Raw genomic sequence first — 19,806 nt, forward strand, 5'->3', positions numbered from 1 at the left:
GAGTTTAAAAAAATCCAACTTTGTGTGAGTCCATGAATGCATCCTGACTGAGTTCTGACTGGTGATTGGATGAGTACAAGGATGAGCAGACAGGATGCTATTCAGTTCTCTCTCACAGGTAAACATTAAGGAAAATACTTTATAAATACTTTTCATACTTTCCCAAAGCTATTTGACAATTCTAAAAAATAAATTAGAGATCATATAAAACAGCGACATTGGAACTTCAGGTATCAGGTAAGTTTACAGTAATTTACACATATATTTATGTAAGTTTATATTTAATATAATACTAGCAAGAGTACTCCAACTTGTTTTTTTTTCTTATCTGAACTACTTTGATAGCCCCAAATTCCCTCCAATTTTGTTTTAAACATACTATGTTTTGCGGCTCCAGGCTATTTTTCTTTAGTGAGCAAGGGGGTGAAATGGCTCTTTTCATAATAAAGGTTGCCGACCCCTGGCATAGATGATAAACGGAAGGATAAGCACATCTCATACCTCACTTTTTCCCCTTCTAGAAGTAAAACTGACACCTGATGTGGTTTCAGTCAAGTGTTGTTGACGGAACTCTCCAACATTCTCGGTGCAGTAAAAACACCCGGAGATGTAAAAGCAATGATTAGGGATGTGACTGAGCATGTGCGTCAGGAATAAGACACATTGGTTCCGCTTAAGTAAGATATGACGGAGTACCATTAATCCCGTTTCCATAAACAATCTCCGCAATTGAATATTTCTTTCCAGTGGACACGGATAACATCTTAGAACAGCAACATGCGTCTACTTCCCTCCATTGCCGCATCAGTCATCGTGTAGCGTGGTGATTTTGCTGCAACTGAAGCGTGACGACCAAGTTGTAAGATTGCGGTTCTCCGAGGAGCAAATATATTTCATTTGTTACTTTTCACTGTTTGTTGTAGCACCTTATTGGGACACGTTCCCACTCCCGCTTGACTAACACAAATAGAAGTTGACACAACCCAAAAATGGCTGCAGGGTGGGTGAGTGGTTAGCACGGAGGGCTCACAGCTAGGAGACCCGAGTTCAATCCCAACCTCAGTGTGGAGTTTGCATGTTCTCCCCGTGCATGCGTGGGTTTTCTCCGGGTACTCCGGTTTCCTCCCACATTCCAAAAACATGCTAGGTTAATTGGCCACTCCAAATTGTCCATAGGTATGAATGTGAGTGTGAATGGTTGTTTGTCTATATGTGCCCTGGGATTGGCTGGCCACCAGTCCAGGGTGTACCCCGCCTCTCACCCAAAGACAGCTGGGATAGGCTCCAGCACCACCCCCCAACCCTCGTGAGGATAAGCGATAGAAAATGAATGAATGAATGAATGAAAACCAGAAGCTATTGGAGGATTCATTCATTCATTTTCTACTGCTTATCCTCATGAGGGTCGCGGGGGTGCTGGAGCCTATCCCAGCTGTCTTCGGGCGAGAGGCAGGGTACACCCTGGACTGGTGGCCAGCCAATCACAGGGCTATTGAAGGCTATTTATACTTATCCTTGCCTTGAATGCCCTACATTTACAAACATAAAATTGTCTAAACGAACTAAAGCAAGAAGAAGCATTCTGATTGTGAATGTAGTATTCTACATCGGCCACTAGGTGTCAGTAATTGTTAAGTGAGCACCAGACTTCAGTGCCAGAACAGAACAAGCACCCACTGGTATCAGACTCCGACGGCTGCCTTTATAGGCAGAATAAAAACGAATGGACTTTTCATTCCTATCCACAGTTGTAACACAGTCTGAGAAAAACGTCCAGCACTTCCCAGTGCATGGCTAACTGAATAAATATGAATGAAATGAGATCATCAATGAAGTGCCATAGTGACGGCGAGGGACATGGTGGCTGATAACTGATTGGAACAGGGAAGTTAAGTAAGCCTGTATAATGAGCTCCATTGTGGTGTATGTGCATGTGTGTGTGCGTGTCCTTTGACCCCTCCAGGGATAATTAAGGACACATTTACCCTGGTTTGGCTTCAGTGTGGCTTGGGGGGCTGGGGTCCAAATGTGTGTGTGTGTGTGTGTGTGTGTGTGTGTGTGTGTGTGTGTGTGAAAGAGAGACAGAATGCACCTTAATGCCCTCCATCCAGTTCCTTGTACACACTGACCCAGGCTGCCCTCCATTTGTCTAAAACTAGTGCTTCTGGGCTGATTGGTCATATCACTTTCACTCAGCAGCTCACACACACACAAATACACATGCACCTTTTTAGGTGCCTCCTTGGGGACTCGTCGTGAAATGTACTCCTTGTTAGTGTGTGTGTGTGTGTGTGTGTGCGTCTGCTTTTCCTCAGCTGTTTCCTGCCACTGCTAGGAGTCCAGCGCCATGCGACGGCTTCTCTCTCATTCTCTAGCGATGTGTAAAGCCGATTTTTCTACTGTGAAATGACCGACTGAGAAACTGTGGCTGTGGACGATGTCATCAGATGGGGGAAAAAAAAAGACAGCAAAATGGATGGCACGAAAATCTGATCCTCTCCCCACCAAATGTACACTAATCGTGAGAAACAAAACATGTTGAAACATTCTTTCCAATGTTTGGGTACTAACTTAATTGGCCTTTAAGTGTAAAAACGTCCAAGCACAATTGAATTGAATGTAGAATAAACATGACTCTTACACATCTGATAATGTCTTTTCCATGTGTCTTGTTACTCTCTCAATGCTGTCTTTCATAATGCTTATTTCCACAAGTATGAATAAGGCCACCTTTTTCTTATTTATGCAAGTAAATAAGATATTGGAGCAATGCTTCTCAACTGGTTTGTATGCGGGCCTGCCATCGCTACTCAATGACAATTTTACAAGTCTTAAATATCATATTTAAAGGGTATGTCTCCAGCAGATATCTACAGCTGTGTGTCGTACCCACTCCATGTCCTTACCCAGTCGCCCACACTGCAAAATGAATAATCTAATCTATACCATAATTTAATATTTACACTTTTAATGTGTATGGTGTGCAGCTTTGCATATAAAGAAGTTGTCCATCTTGTCGCAGACAGACACACAGCAGAGTACCTGACTTCAGACAGACTGAAAATACGCCTTAGTAAATGATTACAACACAGGCCGGACCACTTCACACTACGTGATCAATCATTTTGCAACCAAAGGCCAAACAAAGCAGCAAAAAAACTCCCAACAGGACAAAGGCTGTCTGTCTACCCCAGATAGACATCACCCAATCAAGAAACACGGACAGAAACCCAAATCTCTCCTATTATCTTGTGTTTTTATCCACCCTGCTTAACGTCTTTGTCCCTTATCAGACTTAGTCAGACTTAACTACGCTTGTTGCGTAGTTACCCAGGAATTCAGAGTATTAAAGTGACATTTTGGAAACCTTGCAAGTACTTCAAACAGCCCACGAGCATGACTCTGGTTGGCCTCCAGCTGATAAAAAGGATGCTTTATTGTGCTTCTGCTTACTTGAAAGATCAACTCCAATTGGCCCTAAACTTATATGGAGCATCAGCTGTTGGTCAGTGGTTCCGTCAAAGTGGTTCATCTCTGGGTTCTGTCTCTATCAAATGTGCAGTTGGGATGTCGCTAATGAATATTTTGGTCATTGGGTCCTCTATGACGTGAGAGTTGATTTTAACTGATGTTGGTAGGATTGGTGAGACTTGGTAAAAATTCATGTACAAACCAAACCAGCCTGCTCCAAAGGCGAAGAAGAAGCTCTTGTCTGGGTGCTCTTCCAGTGGGACTTTGACCCGTTATCACACTCGGATTCCCACATGTGGAGTTTTGGAGTGTTCGACCACTCGGTTCAGGAGAATTCCCTCTTGCCATTCTGTTTCTGGAGTGTTATGATTTGCTTTGAAACTGTAGAAATTAAAGGCAATAACGTATTATCTGAGAAAGTAAAACCGGCGGGTATTTCGCTGTATTCCGACCAGCGGTTGTTAGGACCTGACCTCTTTGCCGGGTAGAGTCCACCCAGATTATTTTATTCCACCAGTTGTGAGTCTCAAGTAAGGGTTTGAGTTTAATATTACAAGAAGTAGATACAAGCAATTGAGTTGATTTTAACTGATGTTGGTAGGATTGGTGAGACTTGGTAAGAATTCATGTAAAAACCAAACCAACCTGCTCCAAAGGCAAAGAAGAAGCTCTTGTCTGGGTGCTCTTCCAGTAGGGCTTTGACCCGTTTGCCCATTCGCTCATTCCTCTTGTAGATGAGCTCCTGTCGGAAGTAGGTATCTATTTCCTGGGCGGTCACCTTCTCACTGGGGGGCAGTGTTACATTGTTGAAGTTTGGGACCTGCAATTGACAAGATGAAAACAGTAGATAGTATTAGCTTATCTACTGTGACTGTCGCAGATTAGGAATCTCCAAAATAAAAGCTTGAGCGTAAACTATGCTCCGTGAAACTCGTTGCTCACGCTGGCTTCCCTGTTTCTCCATTTTCTAGCAGGAGGCGTAATCCTTGTGACGTAATGACACGAATCCCCAGGACAATGGAAAGTGAAACTGCTGTAGCGTCAGTTCACGACCAACACCGGTTCAACTCCAGCTCTGAACAAAATCTGCACCAGCCCCAAAGTTCGCTACAGTGAAAAAGGGGGTCTATGGTATTTTTTTTACTTCCACACAAAATGTCGAAATTTAGAGGATAAGTTCCAAAAGAACAGTGACGAAATTAGGAGGCGTCTTCAGAAGGGGGAGGGGGTCAAGGAGGGGGTTCGGTGGCTTGGAAAGGTCGGGCAAAGGAGGTTAGGGGTTACTCCAAAAGGTCAAGGGCCGTGTCATTGCAACACTCCATGGGGTCAAAGGGTCAAAATGAGTCTTAGCTTATCAACTGAAAAAAAGTAGCTGACAAGTTTATATAACATCCGTTTGATAAAATGGTGGATCTGTATCAAAATCCAATGGCTTCTTTCTTCACGGCGTTAAATTGAGGTCTTGGTTATTAAAATGGGATAAAACTCACCTGTGAGGTGTCATGGTTAAAGATGATGGAGTTGAGGTCTCCACAGTTGTAGTGCCTGATCAGGTCTTCCGTCGTGTACGGGACCTGGAGGCTTCCTGCCCGTAAAGACTCTTGCTGTAATAAAGTCTGGTTGAGGGCAAAGATCACCTAAAATGAAAAAATATAAGCAATATTTTTAGTCAAGGGGATCACGCAGTGACCCCCCCCCCCCCCCCCCAAAAAAAAACATTTGAATCTGTTCCCTAGAAATATAAGTCTGAAAAATACTGGTCGTCTTCTATTTCAAGACTTATACACGTGGACCAACAGGTGGCACCAAACAATTTTACCCAGAGTTTTTCTTCCTGTCACTCACACACACCATTTGAAAACCATATTGAAAAAGAGAAGTTAAGTTATATTCAGGGTCGTCTTATATTCGACACAACTTGGAATTAGACCAAAATTTCAAATGAAATCACACAAAATGTCAGAGTTCGAAATAATGCCAGGCATGATGTCAGCTGAGACCTCAGATTAATTACTTTACACAAAGTCCAAAAACTGGACCCGCCTAAACAGGGGGTGGTAAGAACTGTTGTTTCATTGATGATATCAATAAAAACCCGAATGAATCTTGGGCGGGGCTGCACAGAGGTCGAGTGGTTAGCGCGCAGACCTCACAGCTAGGAGACCCGAGTTCAATCCCACCCTCGGCCATTTTTGTGTGGAGTTTGCATGTTCTTCCCGTGCATGCGTGGGTTTTCTCCGGGTACTCCGGTTTCCTCCCACATTCCAAAAACATGCTAGGTTAATTAGCGACTCCAAATTGTCCATAGGTATGAATGTGAGTGTGAATGGTTGTTTGTCTATATGTGCCCTGTGATTGGCTGGCCACCAATCCAGGGTGTACCCCGCCTCTCGCCCGAAGACAGCTGGGATAGGCTCCAGCACCCCAAGCGACCCTTGTGAGGATAAGCAGTAGAAAATGAATGAATGAATGAATGAATCTTGGGCATATCATATCGGCATATCAGGCATGCTATGAGAACCAGATACAGGATGTGGAAGCGAAAAACTGAGTGGAGTGTACTGTAAGGGGTCAACAAAAACAGAAGGATTATGTACCCAGAACCAGGAATGATGAGGTATTCTGAACCTGTGCCAAGAAAAAGACACCTTATACCCTTGATACATCCATCTCCGCTGGTGTCTTTAAAGTGACGCAGTGAAACAGGTGATTCGCATAAACCCTGAAGATTTATTCAACAACTTCTTAAGACGAAAGGGGCACTTTGTCCTTTGAACGCCTCTCAGCTCTGTTGCTGCCGAAATTCGGCTTTTGTGTTAGCGTGAAATCGGCCAGTGTTTGGTGAGAGGACCCTGTTGAGCCCGCCGCCTATGATCAGCACCGCAGGGAAACACACACTCTTGCACAAAAACAGGCGCACACTGAAGGTCTGCGGGTGTGCGCTCGGCCTCAGCTTAGAAAGAGGCGAAACCACCACTCACCTCTCTCTCTCTGATCTCATCGCTGCACACACACACACACACACACACACACACTCACAAAGACGACGAAAGTGAAGCTGGTGAGAACGGCTCTCCAGAGTGAAGATGTGTGTTGACAGCTGTGGAATTAAGTCGATGTGTCCACAATATAAATGAATGCTTATGCAATTCACGGTGCATACCCGTACTCTAAGCAGGTCGACCCAAGCGGCTGTTTTTGTTCATGTTCTGTCCTCTTTGGTCCTCCGATGACACTTTTCCCTCTCGGTTGCCCTATTGTGCTAGCCTCGGTATAGCGGCGTAGAGGAGGGCAGCATGGAGCAGATGCCGTCTTGTCACGGGACAAAGAACCCCTCCGTCACCCTGTCCTCTCCTTTCCTTTTGCGCTCCCTCCAGCTTTCATCAGCCGCGCATCAAAGTGGCGCTCTGCATATGAAAAGGGCCCCCGTCTTTATGCCACACAAATTAGCCTATCGCCGCCCCTCCCCGACTTCATTGCACAAAAAAAACACCCTCACATCTGTGCCACGTCCGTGAAGGAAGGCCCTCATCTGCACCGTCTCCACTGTTTTTCTCAGCTCTTGTCTCTTTCTCCACTTGCCGTGCCTTTCAGCCCCTTAAATTATGGCTGTGAAGGGAGAGAAAGGGGGGAACGAGGGGGCCCAGTCTTCCCCAGATAAAAAGGATGGGGGCTAAAAACAGAGGGGGGAAGGTTGAGAGAAGGACTGAGATGGAGTGGACGAAAACAAACATGAACATGGAGAAGGAGAAGGATACAGAATCAGAAAGAAAACTCAAGCCAATGATTTCTTTGTTTCCACACCAGAGTCTTTGCTTGTTTTGATGCACTCGGAGTCAGCGGTGCACTTTCCCACTCCCGTTCCTTTCATCAGGTCCCTTCTTCTCATCCACAGCTGCCCCCTCCGAGCATGCACACACAGACACACCCCTTGCTGATATCAAAGCAAACGGAGCCAATGAAAGTCAATAATTGTCCATTGTCATGGAAATGCTCGGCTCTTGTTGAGATGGAGTGGGGTGGGAGTGTGCATGCACGGCAAACATTATCACACTCGGATTCCCACATGTGGAGTTTTGGAGTGTTCGGCCACTCGGTTCAGGAGAAATCCCCCTTGCCATTCTGTTTCTAGAGTGTTATGATTAGCTTTGAAACTAGAAATTAAAGGCAATCACGTACTATCTGAGGTACTAACCGGCGGATATTCCGCCGTATTCCGACCAGCGGTTGTTAGGTCCTGCCCTCTTTCCCGGGTAGAGTCCACCCAGATTCTTTGGTTCTACCAGTTGTGAGTCTCGATTAAGGGTTACAGTTTAATATTACAAGAAGTAGATACAAGCAATTACAATGCCAGCACTGGAGAGAACGGTCAGCTCCCCCAGCCAAGGTCAAGCTATCTCTAAAGTGTCTGAAAGGTTCCGCTTCCTCATATGTCTGATGTGGAGGTGATCCGTGGAGGTGATCCCAATGATCCGGAAACATCCCCACGGATTAGTTGACAACGGAGCCATTCCTAACACAGTCATTCCTATTCCATTCCTAACACAGTCGTAAACCAATTGGGACATTGGGCAGTATTCCTTTCCTCTGAAAACCGGATACTTGTGTCTTTCTTAGATTTTATTCAGGCCAACAACTATAGCAATCCTTTAAAAACTGCACCAAGGATTACAGACAAAAATGCCGATATCAGTCCAATATGTGTCAGATATCTGATACACGGTATGGTCGTTTGTTTCTACTCTCCACACCACAGAATGGAAGTATTAGTCTGTATATTTGTCTTGGATTGATGCCTCCCTAATTGTATTACAACTGCATCCAGAATCAAGCATTTTTATGTTATGGTCCAAGATGGAACATAATACCTCACCTGACGGACCCTCCTCGGGCCATGTGGTTAAGATGTGATCTGTCCAGGGTCCTAAAACAGCTGGGATGGGATCCAGGTCGATCAGAAAATGGATGGATGGTCTATCTTTGGAGATTGTAGAGTCATTTTTTACTATAGTCGCACACTGTATAACATAATGGAAGGTGCTGATTTTTAGAGCTGTCCTATCTCGTCTGACTGGTGTGTGTCCCAGCTAGCATGAACTGCTTGAATGACAACAGTCCAGTTGCAACCGATTGAATGCACTGAGTATATAATGATGTGGATGAATGAAAATATTCACGGGCATATTAGTAACAGAAAGTTGAAAAAGTTGAGGTTGAAGTGGTCGTTCTTAAGCTTGCTACGTTTCAATAATAATAATAATAATACATTTTGTTTGTATAGCGCTCTTTGGAGTACTCAAAGACGTTTTACAGTGAAAAAAATAAAAAGTTGAGTAAAAAACAGAGTAAACGATGCATTAAAATACAAGAATCCATACATTCATTCAGAGCTAAAAACAAGGCTAAAAGCGGGGTGGGGCACGGCAGTCAGGTATAATATATAGTATAATAGGTATAATATATATAAGATAGTATAATTGGACATTGAAGGCATTTTCAGCTTTGTCTAACATAAAATATCCCTCTACTTTTTGAGATGTTGGTTTTTTTCATTTTAAACTTGGTGCATGCTTGAGTATGTATTAGTATACCTGACTGTTAAGTTGCTGTGCGATGAGTTTAGTAACCTTTCTAAGAGGACATTGTGATTCAGACTGTTGTATGGAGTATAAACTCCTGCAATTTTTTTTATAGCTTATGATTGGCTCCTGTCAAATAAACAGCTGCCTGCGCATTTACTCTACACACCCAACAATCCTGTTTGGTGTAACCCTGAAGCATGATTGCTTTGGTGTCTTGTGGGGTACTTGCTCTGGCTTTGCCTTGAATGATGTCATTCAGTCCCTGTGTTCCAGTGTCCCCATTTTCTAATTGAGAGGGAAAAGAATAGAGAAGATATACTAACAAAAGATAATATATAACGTTTATCCATCATAAGTACATCTGCAGTTTCCACACTTGTGATGCATTAAGGTGAATATACGGTCTCTTTTTTTCACATTAATTGCGGTTCGTGGATGGATGACTGTGTGAAGACAAGCTAATGGCTATCATGCTCCAAGTGTCATTCAGCAGGTATTTATTGACACTCGTAAACCTGTCACCATTGCACAGCTTGGCTTTCTGGCCGAAACTACAGCTTTTAATCACACCCACACTTGTCTCTTTACGTTAGCTATACCGCTTCCACGCTGTGTCCTACATTGTTTCTAATCTTCCTGCCTTGTCTCCACCCAAACCCCCCCCCGCCCAACACACGTTCATGCTATGATTTAATTCCTGCCCTCCTGTCCTGCTTTGATGGTGCACGTTCCCTCTCCTGATATGCCGCTTCCCATCCATCTCTCCCTCTCCCGTCCCTCCCCTCCTCTGTGCTTTGATCCTAAACATCCCCTCTATCAGCCAGGTCTTTTAAGACGTGACCCCTGCATTCCGAGGGTCACTAATGACCTCCTCGCCGCGCGCACGTCTGTGTATTTGTACGTGCGAGTGTGTATACACCTGCGTGAGATTAGCTCTTTTTCCCCCATGTGTACATGTCGTATGCACACATGTATGTTGTTCCGTGTGTGTGTGTTTAAATGTTTCATCATTGTGGATTATTGCTGCCCCCACGGAGATAAAGGTGGACCTTTTCTAGCTTTATTAACTTTCCACCAAGGCTTAAAAGAAAAGGAAATAATAAGAAGAATTTCATGAGACAGAAGGACAACAAAACAAGTTTGATGCCGTTGATGACCACAATGTAACTCTTTAAGATACAGTACCATGATAGTTTGAACAATTAACATATTTTAAAGCACTTTAAATGGAGACATTGAATCCACAGAAAGTCATGCGTACGCCCTGAAATAAGTTTGGAATGGGTCTGAACGCTCAGTTTCAGAAAACATTTTTCAATACTCACTGTGGCATCACAGGGAGCCAGACTGCCTTGTATGGGCACGCCCAGGTAAAAGCTGTGCGAGCTGTTAGCTGTGCAAATTAAGTGGGACCAATCACAGTGCAGTGGGAGTGCCCGGAGGCGGGCCGTGGGTGGATAAATTAAAACAGTTTTGGAAATGGCTATGAACACAATGGCTTTTCTAATACTGGCTCTATGTGATGTCACAATGAGCCTTGTGAGAATTCACCGGCTCCATCCAGCCAGTGACTTCCTTATATGGGCGTGCCTGGGCACAAATGTTAGGTGGGACCAATCACAGGTGGGCCGTGGGTGGAATAAATTTAAACAGACTGTTTCAAGGAAATACAAATGGAATAGGTGCAGATTCTGGAAGATCTAGAAAGCTTTCTGTGTGGGTTATTGGGTGTAGCTTCTCTATAGGAGTCCACAATTCAATACAAAGGGCTAAAATTAAGCATAACAGGTCCCCTCTAAGCTCTCATATAAAGTATCAAAATGGTCCCTGCATCCGTAGACGTTTAATTTTTCTGCCCTTGGTGGAAAAAGTTTGGACACCCCTAATGTTGTGTGTTCAATACTCCTGGATTTCTGGGTTTCCTTCTAAAACTGTTGAATGCTCCTAATGCGTCAGCTAATCTTTGTTTACTTTGCCGAGCCGTTGTCAGGCTTTGGCGACTGTGTAGTTTCTTTCACATTACTGACAAAGAGACACTGTATACATATACTGTAACTTAACGAGAAAAATAAAATTAAAAAAAACAACAGCAAAAATGGGCAAAGCAGCAGCAACTTTACAAGGAGCTAAGATATTCAGAGAAAAAAGTTCTACAAGAATAGGTTGCGAAAACGGTTATGAAAATAAAGTGAATAATGATGGGAATAAAGTCATGATAATGAGAAAAAAATGGCAGGAAAAAACAGCTGCAATTTTATGAGGGGGAAAAAGCCATTATAACTATAGGAAAAAAATCATAATTTTACAAAAATAAACTCATAATATTATGAGGAACAAATGTCATTTTAGTGGCATAAATTAAAAAATGAAAGAATATCTAATATTATGAAATATTGAAAACATTAAAATAACAGTAAACATTAACATTGAAACATTAAAATAGCTATAATTTAAATAATTTAAATATGTTTAATAAGTTTAATAAGTTTTATAATTTAAAATTTTAGTGGCATAAATTAAAAATGAAAGAATATCTAATATTATGAAATATTAAAAGCATTAAAATAATATTAAACATTAACATTAAAACAAAAATAAAGATATAATCTTTTGAAAAAGTCATAATATTATGGAAATAAAGTAATAATATTACAATAAAAATGAATGCCCTAAGATGTACAGTATTCAAGCGGATGCCAGCTGGTGTGGCTGTGCTAAAGTATGTTGGTAAACCTCACACCCTGATGCCCCTGAAGCCGTGCTGGACGTTCAGCGCGTCGACTATTGCTGGGGAGTTGGAGACCCAGCAGGGTCGGATTGCACGTGTGCCCACCATTAAAGGGGTGACTGACCCCTTCATGTAACCAAGGATCACCGCAGCCACCATCACTGGTGATGTACTGTGAAACATTTTGGCAACTCTTGAATAAAGTGACCACTGAGCACGCTGTCCAATACACAAACCACATTTAATAAGAAGCTCCCACACTCTGCCTGCGTGTGTTCTCTCTGTTACCATCTTCCAAAACCTCTCTCTTTCTGTCTTTGCTGTCTCTCGCCCTGGAAAAACATTCTTGCGGGGTGCATTTACCTTGGTGCCCGGACGCAGCCAAAATATTTAGGCTGTCAAAGGGAATCAGCGTCAAACCAAATGGCTTGGAGGTCTGTGTGTGTGTGTGTGTGTGTGTGTGTGTGTGTGTGTGTGCGCATTGGGGTTTGTGTTGATTGAAATGTCAACCCCTCAACCCCCTCCTAATGCCAACACTATCCTACCTCACTACACCCCAACGAGCTGTGCGAGCGCGACACCGATGAATAGCCACACACACCATCAGCTTTTACATTTACACACAATTACTGATGACAAAATTAATGAATGGGCAAAAAATGATTTAGCTACATTTTACTGCTTTACAGTCAACAGTAATTTACTTCAGGATTTGTTCTGGATTGGGAAGAACATTTTCAAAGTGTCGCCATCAATAGGGGTTTTAGTCGTACACGTCATTTTCAAGTCACGTTTTAACACTCGGTCTCATACAAGTGTAAAACTTTATTAACCACTCCAGTGGAACCTTGGTGAGCATCATTAGTCCGTTTCAGAATGTCTGACTCAAACGTGCTGTGACACTTTCTGGCAAAAACGTGGCATAACTGCGCTGGTTAGCACATTATATTTCCTTAACACTGCATGATAGAGTGAAAAAAAAGTTCCCATTCCGTGTGGAAGTGGTTAATTTTTGGCATCTTACTTTGTCCTTCTTCCCCACTTTGTTTCAAACTCTTGACGTTTAGATTAAACAAATTGGAATCTAAGTAGCTAACTTGTGACCCTGTAGCCTGTGCATTAGTGTTGACTGTAGTGTAAACAAAGAATAATAAGAGTGTATATGGGTGTTATTTTAGGTCTCTGAAAAAAAGCATCATGTCGCAGATGGAGAAGGGTCTTAACATTCTTAATTGTCACCCAACGGTCACTTTAAGTTGATAAAAGTGAAGAAACAGAACGATCTCCCTTCATTTTAATGCACTTATGGTAATACTGGCGTCTTACTGCTTTCAAAGTATCCAAAAAGCCAAAAAAATAGCTTAAATTTTAAGAAAATGATGCTGAAATTGGAAGGTTTTTTGTGTATGACCTTTAGAGTGGAATATTTGTGCCTTCTTATTTTTATTTTGTTAAATAGCTTTCAGATGTGCATCGGTACAAGTTCCGATTTTTAGTCCCGCACACCAAAAAATGTTGAATAAGCCACTTTTTGGCTACAGTGAACACTTTTCTGACGTCCTAGACTAAACAACTGATGACTGACAAGTTAATGACAGGGACACTAATAGTTATGGCTCGGCTCATACTGTGGTCTCCTGATATAGCACTGAGGTCCCTTTTTGCACTCAGTTTGACCATGGTGTGAAGATTTGGTATGAAAATAGCAGTGACACACACACACGTTCTCCTTACATCCATAAAGGTGGCACCTTTCATCACTCAAGCGACATGAGGGAGGAGAGTTGGTGATAAACCACAGACACAAATCCCACAGTCCCACAAGACACAGTGGAACCTTGGTTATCATCATTAAGCAGTTCCAGAAGGTGCGACTCTAACCAAAACGGATATTAACCAAATCAAATGTTCTTATAAGAAATCATTAATTCATTCATTTTCTACCGCTTATCCTCACAAGGGTTGCGGGGGTGCTGGAGCCTATCCCAGCTGTCTTAGGGCGAGAGGCAGGGTACACCCTGGACTGGTGGCCAGCCAATCACAGGGCACATATAGACAAACAACCATTCACACTCACATTCATACCTATGGACAATTTGGAGTCGCCAATTAACCAGAGTACCTGGAGAAAACCCACGCATGCACAGGGAGAACATGCAAACTCCACACAGAGATGGCCGAGGGTGGAATTGAACCCTGGTCTCCTAGCTGTGAGGCCTGCGCGCTAACCGCTCGACCGCTCTGCAGTTATTAATGAATTAAAAGCCGGAAATTTTAGCATGAAGCATCTTAGCATGAATAATTTTATAGGGTATGTTAAAACTAGCCCCATGTGAGAAAGTTTGGTTGAGGAGTCGATCAATGAGCGTCAATCACATGCATGATTTTGCTTCATGCCCTCTAGTGGTCGTAGTGACCATGGCAGCACAAAAGACAAACTCTACTCTGAGCCATTTGTGTGGCCTAAATTTCACGAGTTGTGAATTATAGTTATTGAGATTTTACCGGTTTAAAATAGAAAAAAACTGTCATCAGTTTTATAATGACATATTATAAAAGGGAAAGATGCGCCTTTTTAGATCATATTAAAAATATGCATCTCTCACTGAACTCCACGGTCGGTATAACGTATTGTGCAAGATGTTTTCAGAACAAGACAACACAAACAGCATACAAAGTCCCAAAAATAAAAGTCCAACCTTTGCCTTTGTGGATAAGATAGAGACAGCAGTGATCACAACACCAACCCACACACAAACCACCGACCCACACTTGGAACTAAAGTGGCTGCTGGCAAACCAAACTTAATTAACTTCGTACACACCAAAGCACATCTCAGTGAAACATGCATGCAAACATTCCCCACCAGCTTGCTTTATACAAAAAAATAAACACACCGAATGATGGTTGTTGATGCACAGTTTTCCCGCCAACAGCCGCAACCTCATAACCGCACACTAACAAAAATAAAAGGAACACCCAAATATGCTGAATTTGTCAGGAACCAAATGTCTCGGTAATGCGGGAAGATGGCCAAAAGCACGTCAGAACTAGTACATGAGCACTATCGGATCGCTCTAAAAGTGGTCCGCCAGTTCCGATCATCACAGTTAGTTGTGTGGGAAAAACAGAAGTGAGTGAAAGACACCGAGAGAACGGTTTGAACTCAGTGTCGACATTGAGGAATGTAGTTGTAAATTATTCTTGGGATTCCAGCCAGAGAATTCACACTTGTTTTGGAAGAGCGGCAGTCCCCGAAAACATTGTTCTATGATGCAATATGTTAAATATGAAAGCATGTCTCAAAAAAAGTGCTAATGTCCATATTTGTCCAGGCTGGTACTGGTGGTTGGTGGGTCTGTATTCGATTTGTGATTTAATTCGATGTTAGTCCTGTCATAGTTTTAGAAAATACATAATAAATGAGTTAAATTGGATTGCTATAATGTACGTATGTTTTTTATTCAGTCCATTCACTGAAAATATTAAAGTATTTTCAAGTCATCAGACTAAAGTCCGAGTCAAGTCCAGAGTTATTGATGTCAAATTCTGAGCCGAGTTGCAATTCTTTGGTATTGCTATTTTCTAGTCGAGTCCAAAGTCATCAACATTGTGACTCAAGTCGTGTGAATTGACACCCGACACCTTACTGCGATGAACTCTAATGACGGCAGCGACCACTAGTAAACTAACCGACCAGCAATCGTGTGACTCATCCAAGGCAACTTTGCTGTTATGGTTAAAAAACATCACCTCGACGGAAGAAATTCCCGTTGATGCTTAAGGCAAGTGCTGGATTTTACTCTTGCCGATACGTAGCCCTGTGCAAACACTTCCCTGTCTGCTCTAAACATCTGTGGAGAGGAGCAACCTAGCAACAGACGCCTCCTGTGTGGTGCTCCCCTGTGAAATTCCACTAAAACCACCAAAATATGTGCAGTGAACACACAGGAGGTTTATGGTCGGATTTAGTTCAAATACTAGTGAAACGTATTTACATATACTCAGCTGATGTAATATGAGGCGCAACAGTCATAGCCACTAGAAAAATAAAAAAATAAAACAGCTTGTATTTTTGGGTAACTAAAAAAAAATAAATAAATCAACAATTTCCCAAGATAAATGCAACATTTTCTTGATTAAACAAATGACCACAAAGTCATTGAAAAAATAATAACAACAGCAGGTGAGTTTGTGCTCGGCAGCAGAAACTGTTAGCCGACTGTGTTTGTGGACTGGACAACTTTGGCTCAGCGTCCCTCGGCTGAGGTCCAACGAGGTTTGGCTCATTTCTGCTAAGTGCTGAAGAAGCTGGATTTAGACCAGACCAGTAACAAACATGGCCAGTATGAGGGGTTCCAAGCAGACACGGGGACATTTTGATATGTATATATAAACCGCATATCAGGTTAACTCTCATTTGAAAACTACAGTATGTCATAAAACAATCCCAAATGAATATTTTCCAAACGTTTTGAGCATTTGCTTATCTAAAAACTAAAACCGTTGTGGTTAGAGCAGGTTCTTATTCAGGAATCTGCGGTTGACCTTTTGTCTTTTGAAAAATGGCTGGGATTGAATGAGCCGCCTTACAGCAGAAACAAAATTGGCTTACATCTCTGTACTAGCATGCTAGCTAACAAAACAAAATAGTATACAAACATGGCGTGTCACTAGTTTTCATTTTACTGACATAAATGTATGAAATATTTTTTCCATTTAAGTTAGATTGGAACAGTTTTCCTTGCTACAGAATAGATGGTACAATCCTGTATTTTATGTTATCTTACGTGAACCAGGAAGTAGCTTGTTAGCTAACAAATGGGTGGGAAAAAACAAAATAAGCTCTCTACAGTTTTGCTTTTATTAGTTATTGTATTTTTTTTTTTTATCTTTTTAGTCAAGGGACTAAAACTAATAGTTTTAAATGTTGTTTTTAGCATTTTCCTTATATGGCGCGTGTAATTTCTATCTGTTCCATGGTAATTGCAGCCTGATTAGTGTTAGCTTTGTCATAACAAAAGCCACACCGACCTTAACCTACACAACAATGGAGGGAATGATGGCCACCAAACATTAAAATTAGCATCGCAATGACTCTAATGGTCTCTTACGTCATTACCAACATTAGCTTACATTAAATTAAATAGTTGTTAGTGACTTTTAAGCCCATTTGTAGATGCTTGGTTTTTCTTATTTAAACAACAGAGCCTCTAATGTGTTTCTCCCTGCAGCTTTTTGCCCCCAGAAAGGCGTCCTTATAGGATTTTTGGAAAATAAAGTCTTTATGTTGATGTTTGTTTTGTCATCCATTTTCCTTAATTAGTTAGCTTAGCGATTTAACGTGAGGCTTAGCATGCTTCCCAACTGACGCGTCATATTTGGTTCAAACAGAAGACATCAATTCCCAACATGAGGAGTATTTACTGTAACGTACAGGAAAACCTTCACTGAACATGCAAACCTTGCCACACTGGAGGGAAAATCTCCACTAATCTCAAAACAAACACACGCAAAGAGTTTGTTCCCTGCTCTATTTCAACATAAACAGACGTTTATTTATATAGTATCATGTATAAAGTGTATGGATTTCTTGTGTTTGCTTTACTGAAATGCCATAACGACGCCAAAGCCAGGGAGGTTCATTGGTTGACTGCCAGCTGCTTGTAAAGCTTCAGCATCAGTTTGGGTCCTCTTACAGGGTGAACATGTATTCAGGACACAGAGGAAGCTTCAGAATAATCTGAAAATCATTTTTATACTGCTGTTGCCCATACAGTGAAATTAAAATTACAGTAACTTATACAATATTTATATTACATAATGCAAAAATCAATAACGCATGGTAATTCAGGCACATTATGCATAAAAAGTGTATTAACCTCGGTTGGCGTATCTAACAAAGACAATGTAAGAACCAAAAAGCGTACCACTTCCACATGGAATGGGAAGAGAACTTTTTTCACTCTATCCTGTCGGACATGCCATACATAATATGATGTTGTGTCTCATCAATGTAACATTACTGATGCAGAGTGACCAACACACTACATATAATGTGTCTTTTAATATTTTTTTTTTACAAATAATAGGCCCAATATGACATTCCAAATAAATTGCTCTCATGTTTTAAATGCCTTGAGTAAACCTTTTCAACTGTGTAATCATTGACGACTTCACCAGAAACCAAGAACCAATGATCGCCAACACCCAATAATCCTGAGAACCAGGAAGAAAAGCCAAAGAAAATAACTTTTACAGAATCATGCCAATCATTCTACCTCAATTTAATTATATTCATCTAGAAAGCTAAGAATATTTACTTTTTCAACCTAGTATATAACGTCGTGTTTATATCAGTTCTAAATAGCTTTAAATTGCATTGTTTAATGTGGGCGGGGAATACAGCACAGTAAACAAATCACATTGACTGTATTACGTTTAAGTGCAGGGCTTTTGGGGGAAAATGTTTTTTTTTTAAGAGAGGAGCTTGGTGTCATGTGTCCCGACAGACGGGAAGATAATGTCAGAGGAAGTGGCCGACATCTAATATGTGACTGTTTGGTCAACAGAAGGGATGAAATCAAGCACCTCCATGCGACATGACACCGGCGGCTCCAAGCAAATTGAGAGGACACTACGGCAAATCAGCCAAAGAGCTGAACATTTACTAGCACAAACCCACCCATGTAATTACCCATGCAGAGATGAAAAAGCGCACACGTGAACAAACATCCAAGCATAGCCAGACACAAACAATAATAAACACGTACGAGCAATTACGGGCCCAGTGGACAAACACAGCCTGTGCTGTAATTAAAGATGGAAAGTTTATACTTCCTTTTATCAAAGCTCGGTGGAATACTTGAGGAGGAAAATATGACATCCAAACATAGAATCATATGAAACAAACATTGTTTTTGCGCTATACAACATTAAAGCCAGCTAAGAACATAGTCTTTCAAAGCTAGACAATAACAATACTACCAAGGAAGGGTAATAATTATATTGATGGTACACTGCCTAATAATAGAGAGTAGTATTGTCTATCATTGTCATGGTAACATAATTTATTCAATAACAAATACGTAAATATATGTTTTTATAAACCCAAATGCCCGAGCTTTCAATTTTTAGATTGATGTACAACTACCACTTTTGTGTTATGTTCATGTATTCCACAAAAAGTATTTCAGTCAAAATGAAAGTTATGCTTGAAATGTGCCTCCACAAAAAGCATTTTCTTTTTAGTGGGGAACTGACTTTTTCCTGAAACGTATGTATTTTATACTGCTGATTACTAAAGAATGGAAAAAGGTAAGTAAAAAAAAAATTCTGATGAAAGACGAGAGTCTAATCTTTGTTTTAGTAGGGTCTATGTTTATATACGTGGCCATAAAACACAATAATCTGTGTTCCTTGAAAGATCAGTTGACATCACCTAAAATGTCCGGTACTGGAGGGGTTGACCACCCATGGAAATGTTCCTTTTGCTGCCACAATCATCATCACGATCATGTGATCATGCTGTTTTGTTAAATGAGGGGGAGCCAAGGAGCAACAATACTGCAATTATTCCTTGCTGTTGTTTTAAGTAGTTGCAAAAAAGCACAGCGGTAGTCCAACATCAGCATGTTGAAATATTTTGCCGTAGTTCATCATGCATTGAAAACAAGCTACCTCAAATGAGTGTCCCCATTAAAACAGTAGAGACAATGGTTTGGCGGTTAAAAAGCTTTGAGCACAGCTTCCATCGGATGGTGTTTGGTTGCGTGTACAAATAGGAACCATTGTGCCATGAATGAATGGAACAGGATGTGATTCTTTCCAGTGAGACAACTGAGATGTAATCAGTTGTGCGTTACAGGCAGATACTGTCATCACGCCAGCATCACTTTAGCGCCGTATAGCTAGCTCTGACACATGCATGCATGAGTACACACATTCGCCGTGTGCTGAAAGACGGTTCCCGCTCTCAGGAAGCGACCGTGTAAAGATCACAACTCTTTTACGCTTTCATTAATC

General features: G+C 41.6%; 1 protein-coding gene across 1 annotated transcript in view; it reads right to left on the reverse strand.

Moving 5' to 3' along the window:
- The window catches only part of trabd2a (TraB domain containing 2A), a 50,426-nt gene that overhangs the window by 20,134 nt on the left and 10,486 nt on the right, over positions 1 to 19,806 (reverse strand). The window contains exons 3-4 of the mRNA XM_058064202.1: positions 4,962 to 5,108; positions 4,117 to 4,291 (exon numbers count right to left, since the gene is read on the reverse strand). Of these exons, the coding sequence (XP_057920185.1) occupies positions 4,117 to 4,291; positions 4,962 to 5,108 (322 nt within the window). The remainder of the gene's footprint in view (positions 1 to 4,116; positions 4,292 to 4,961; positions 5,109 to 19,806) is intronic.

The sequence above is a fragment of the Doryrhamphus excisus genome, chromosome 2, assembly GCF_030265055.1.
Source record: "Doryrhamphus excisus isolate RoL2022-K1 chromosome 2, RoL_Dexc_1.0, whole genome shotgun sequence".
In the NCBI taxonomy this organism is placed as follows: domain Eukaryota; kingdom Metazoa; phylum Chordata; class Actinopteri; order Syngnathiformes; family Syngnathidae; genus Doryrhamphus; species Doryrhamphus excisus.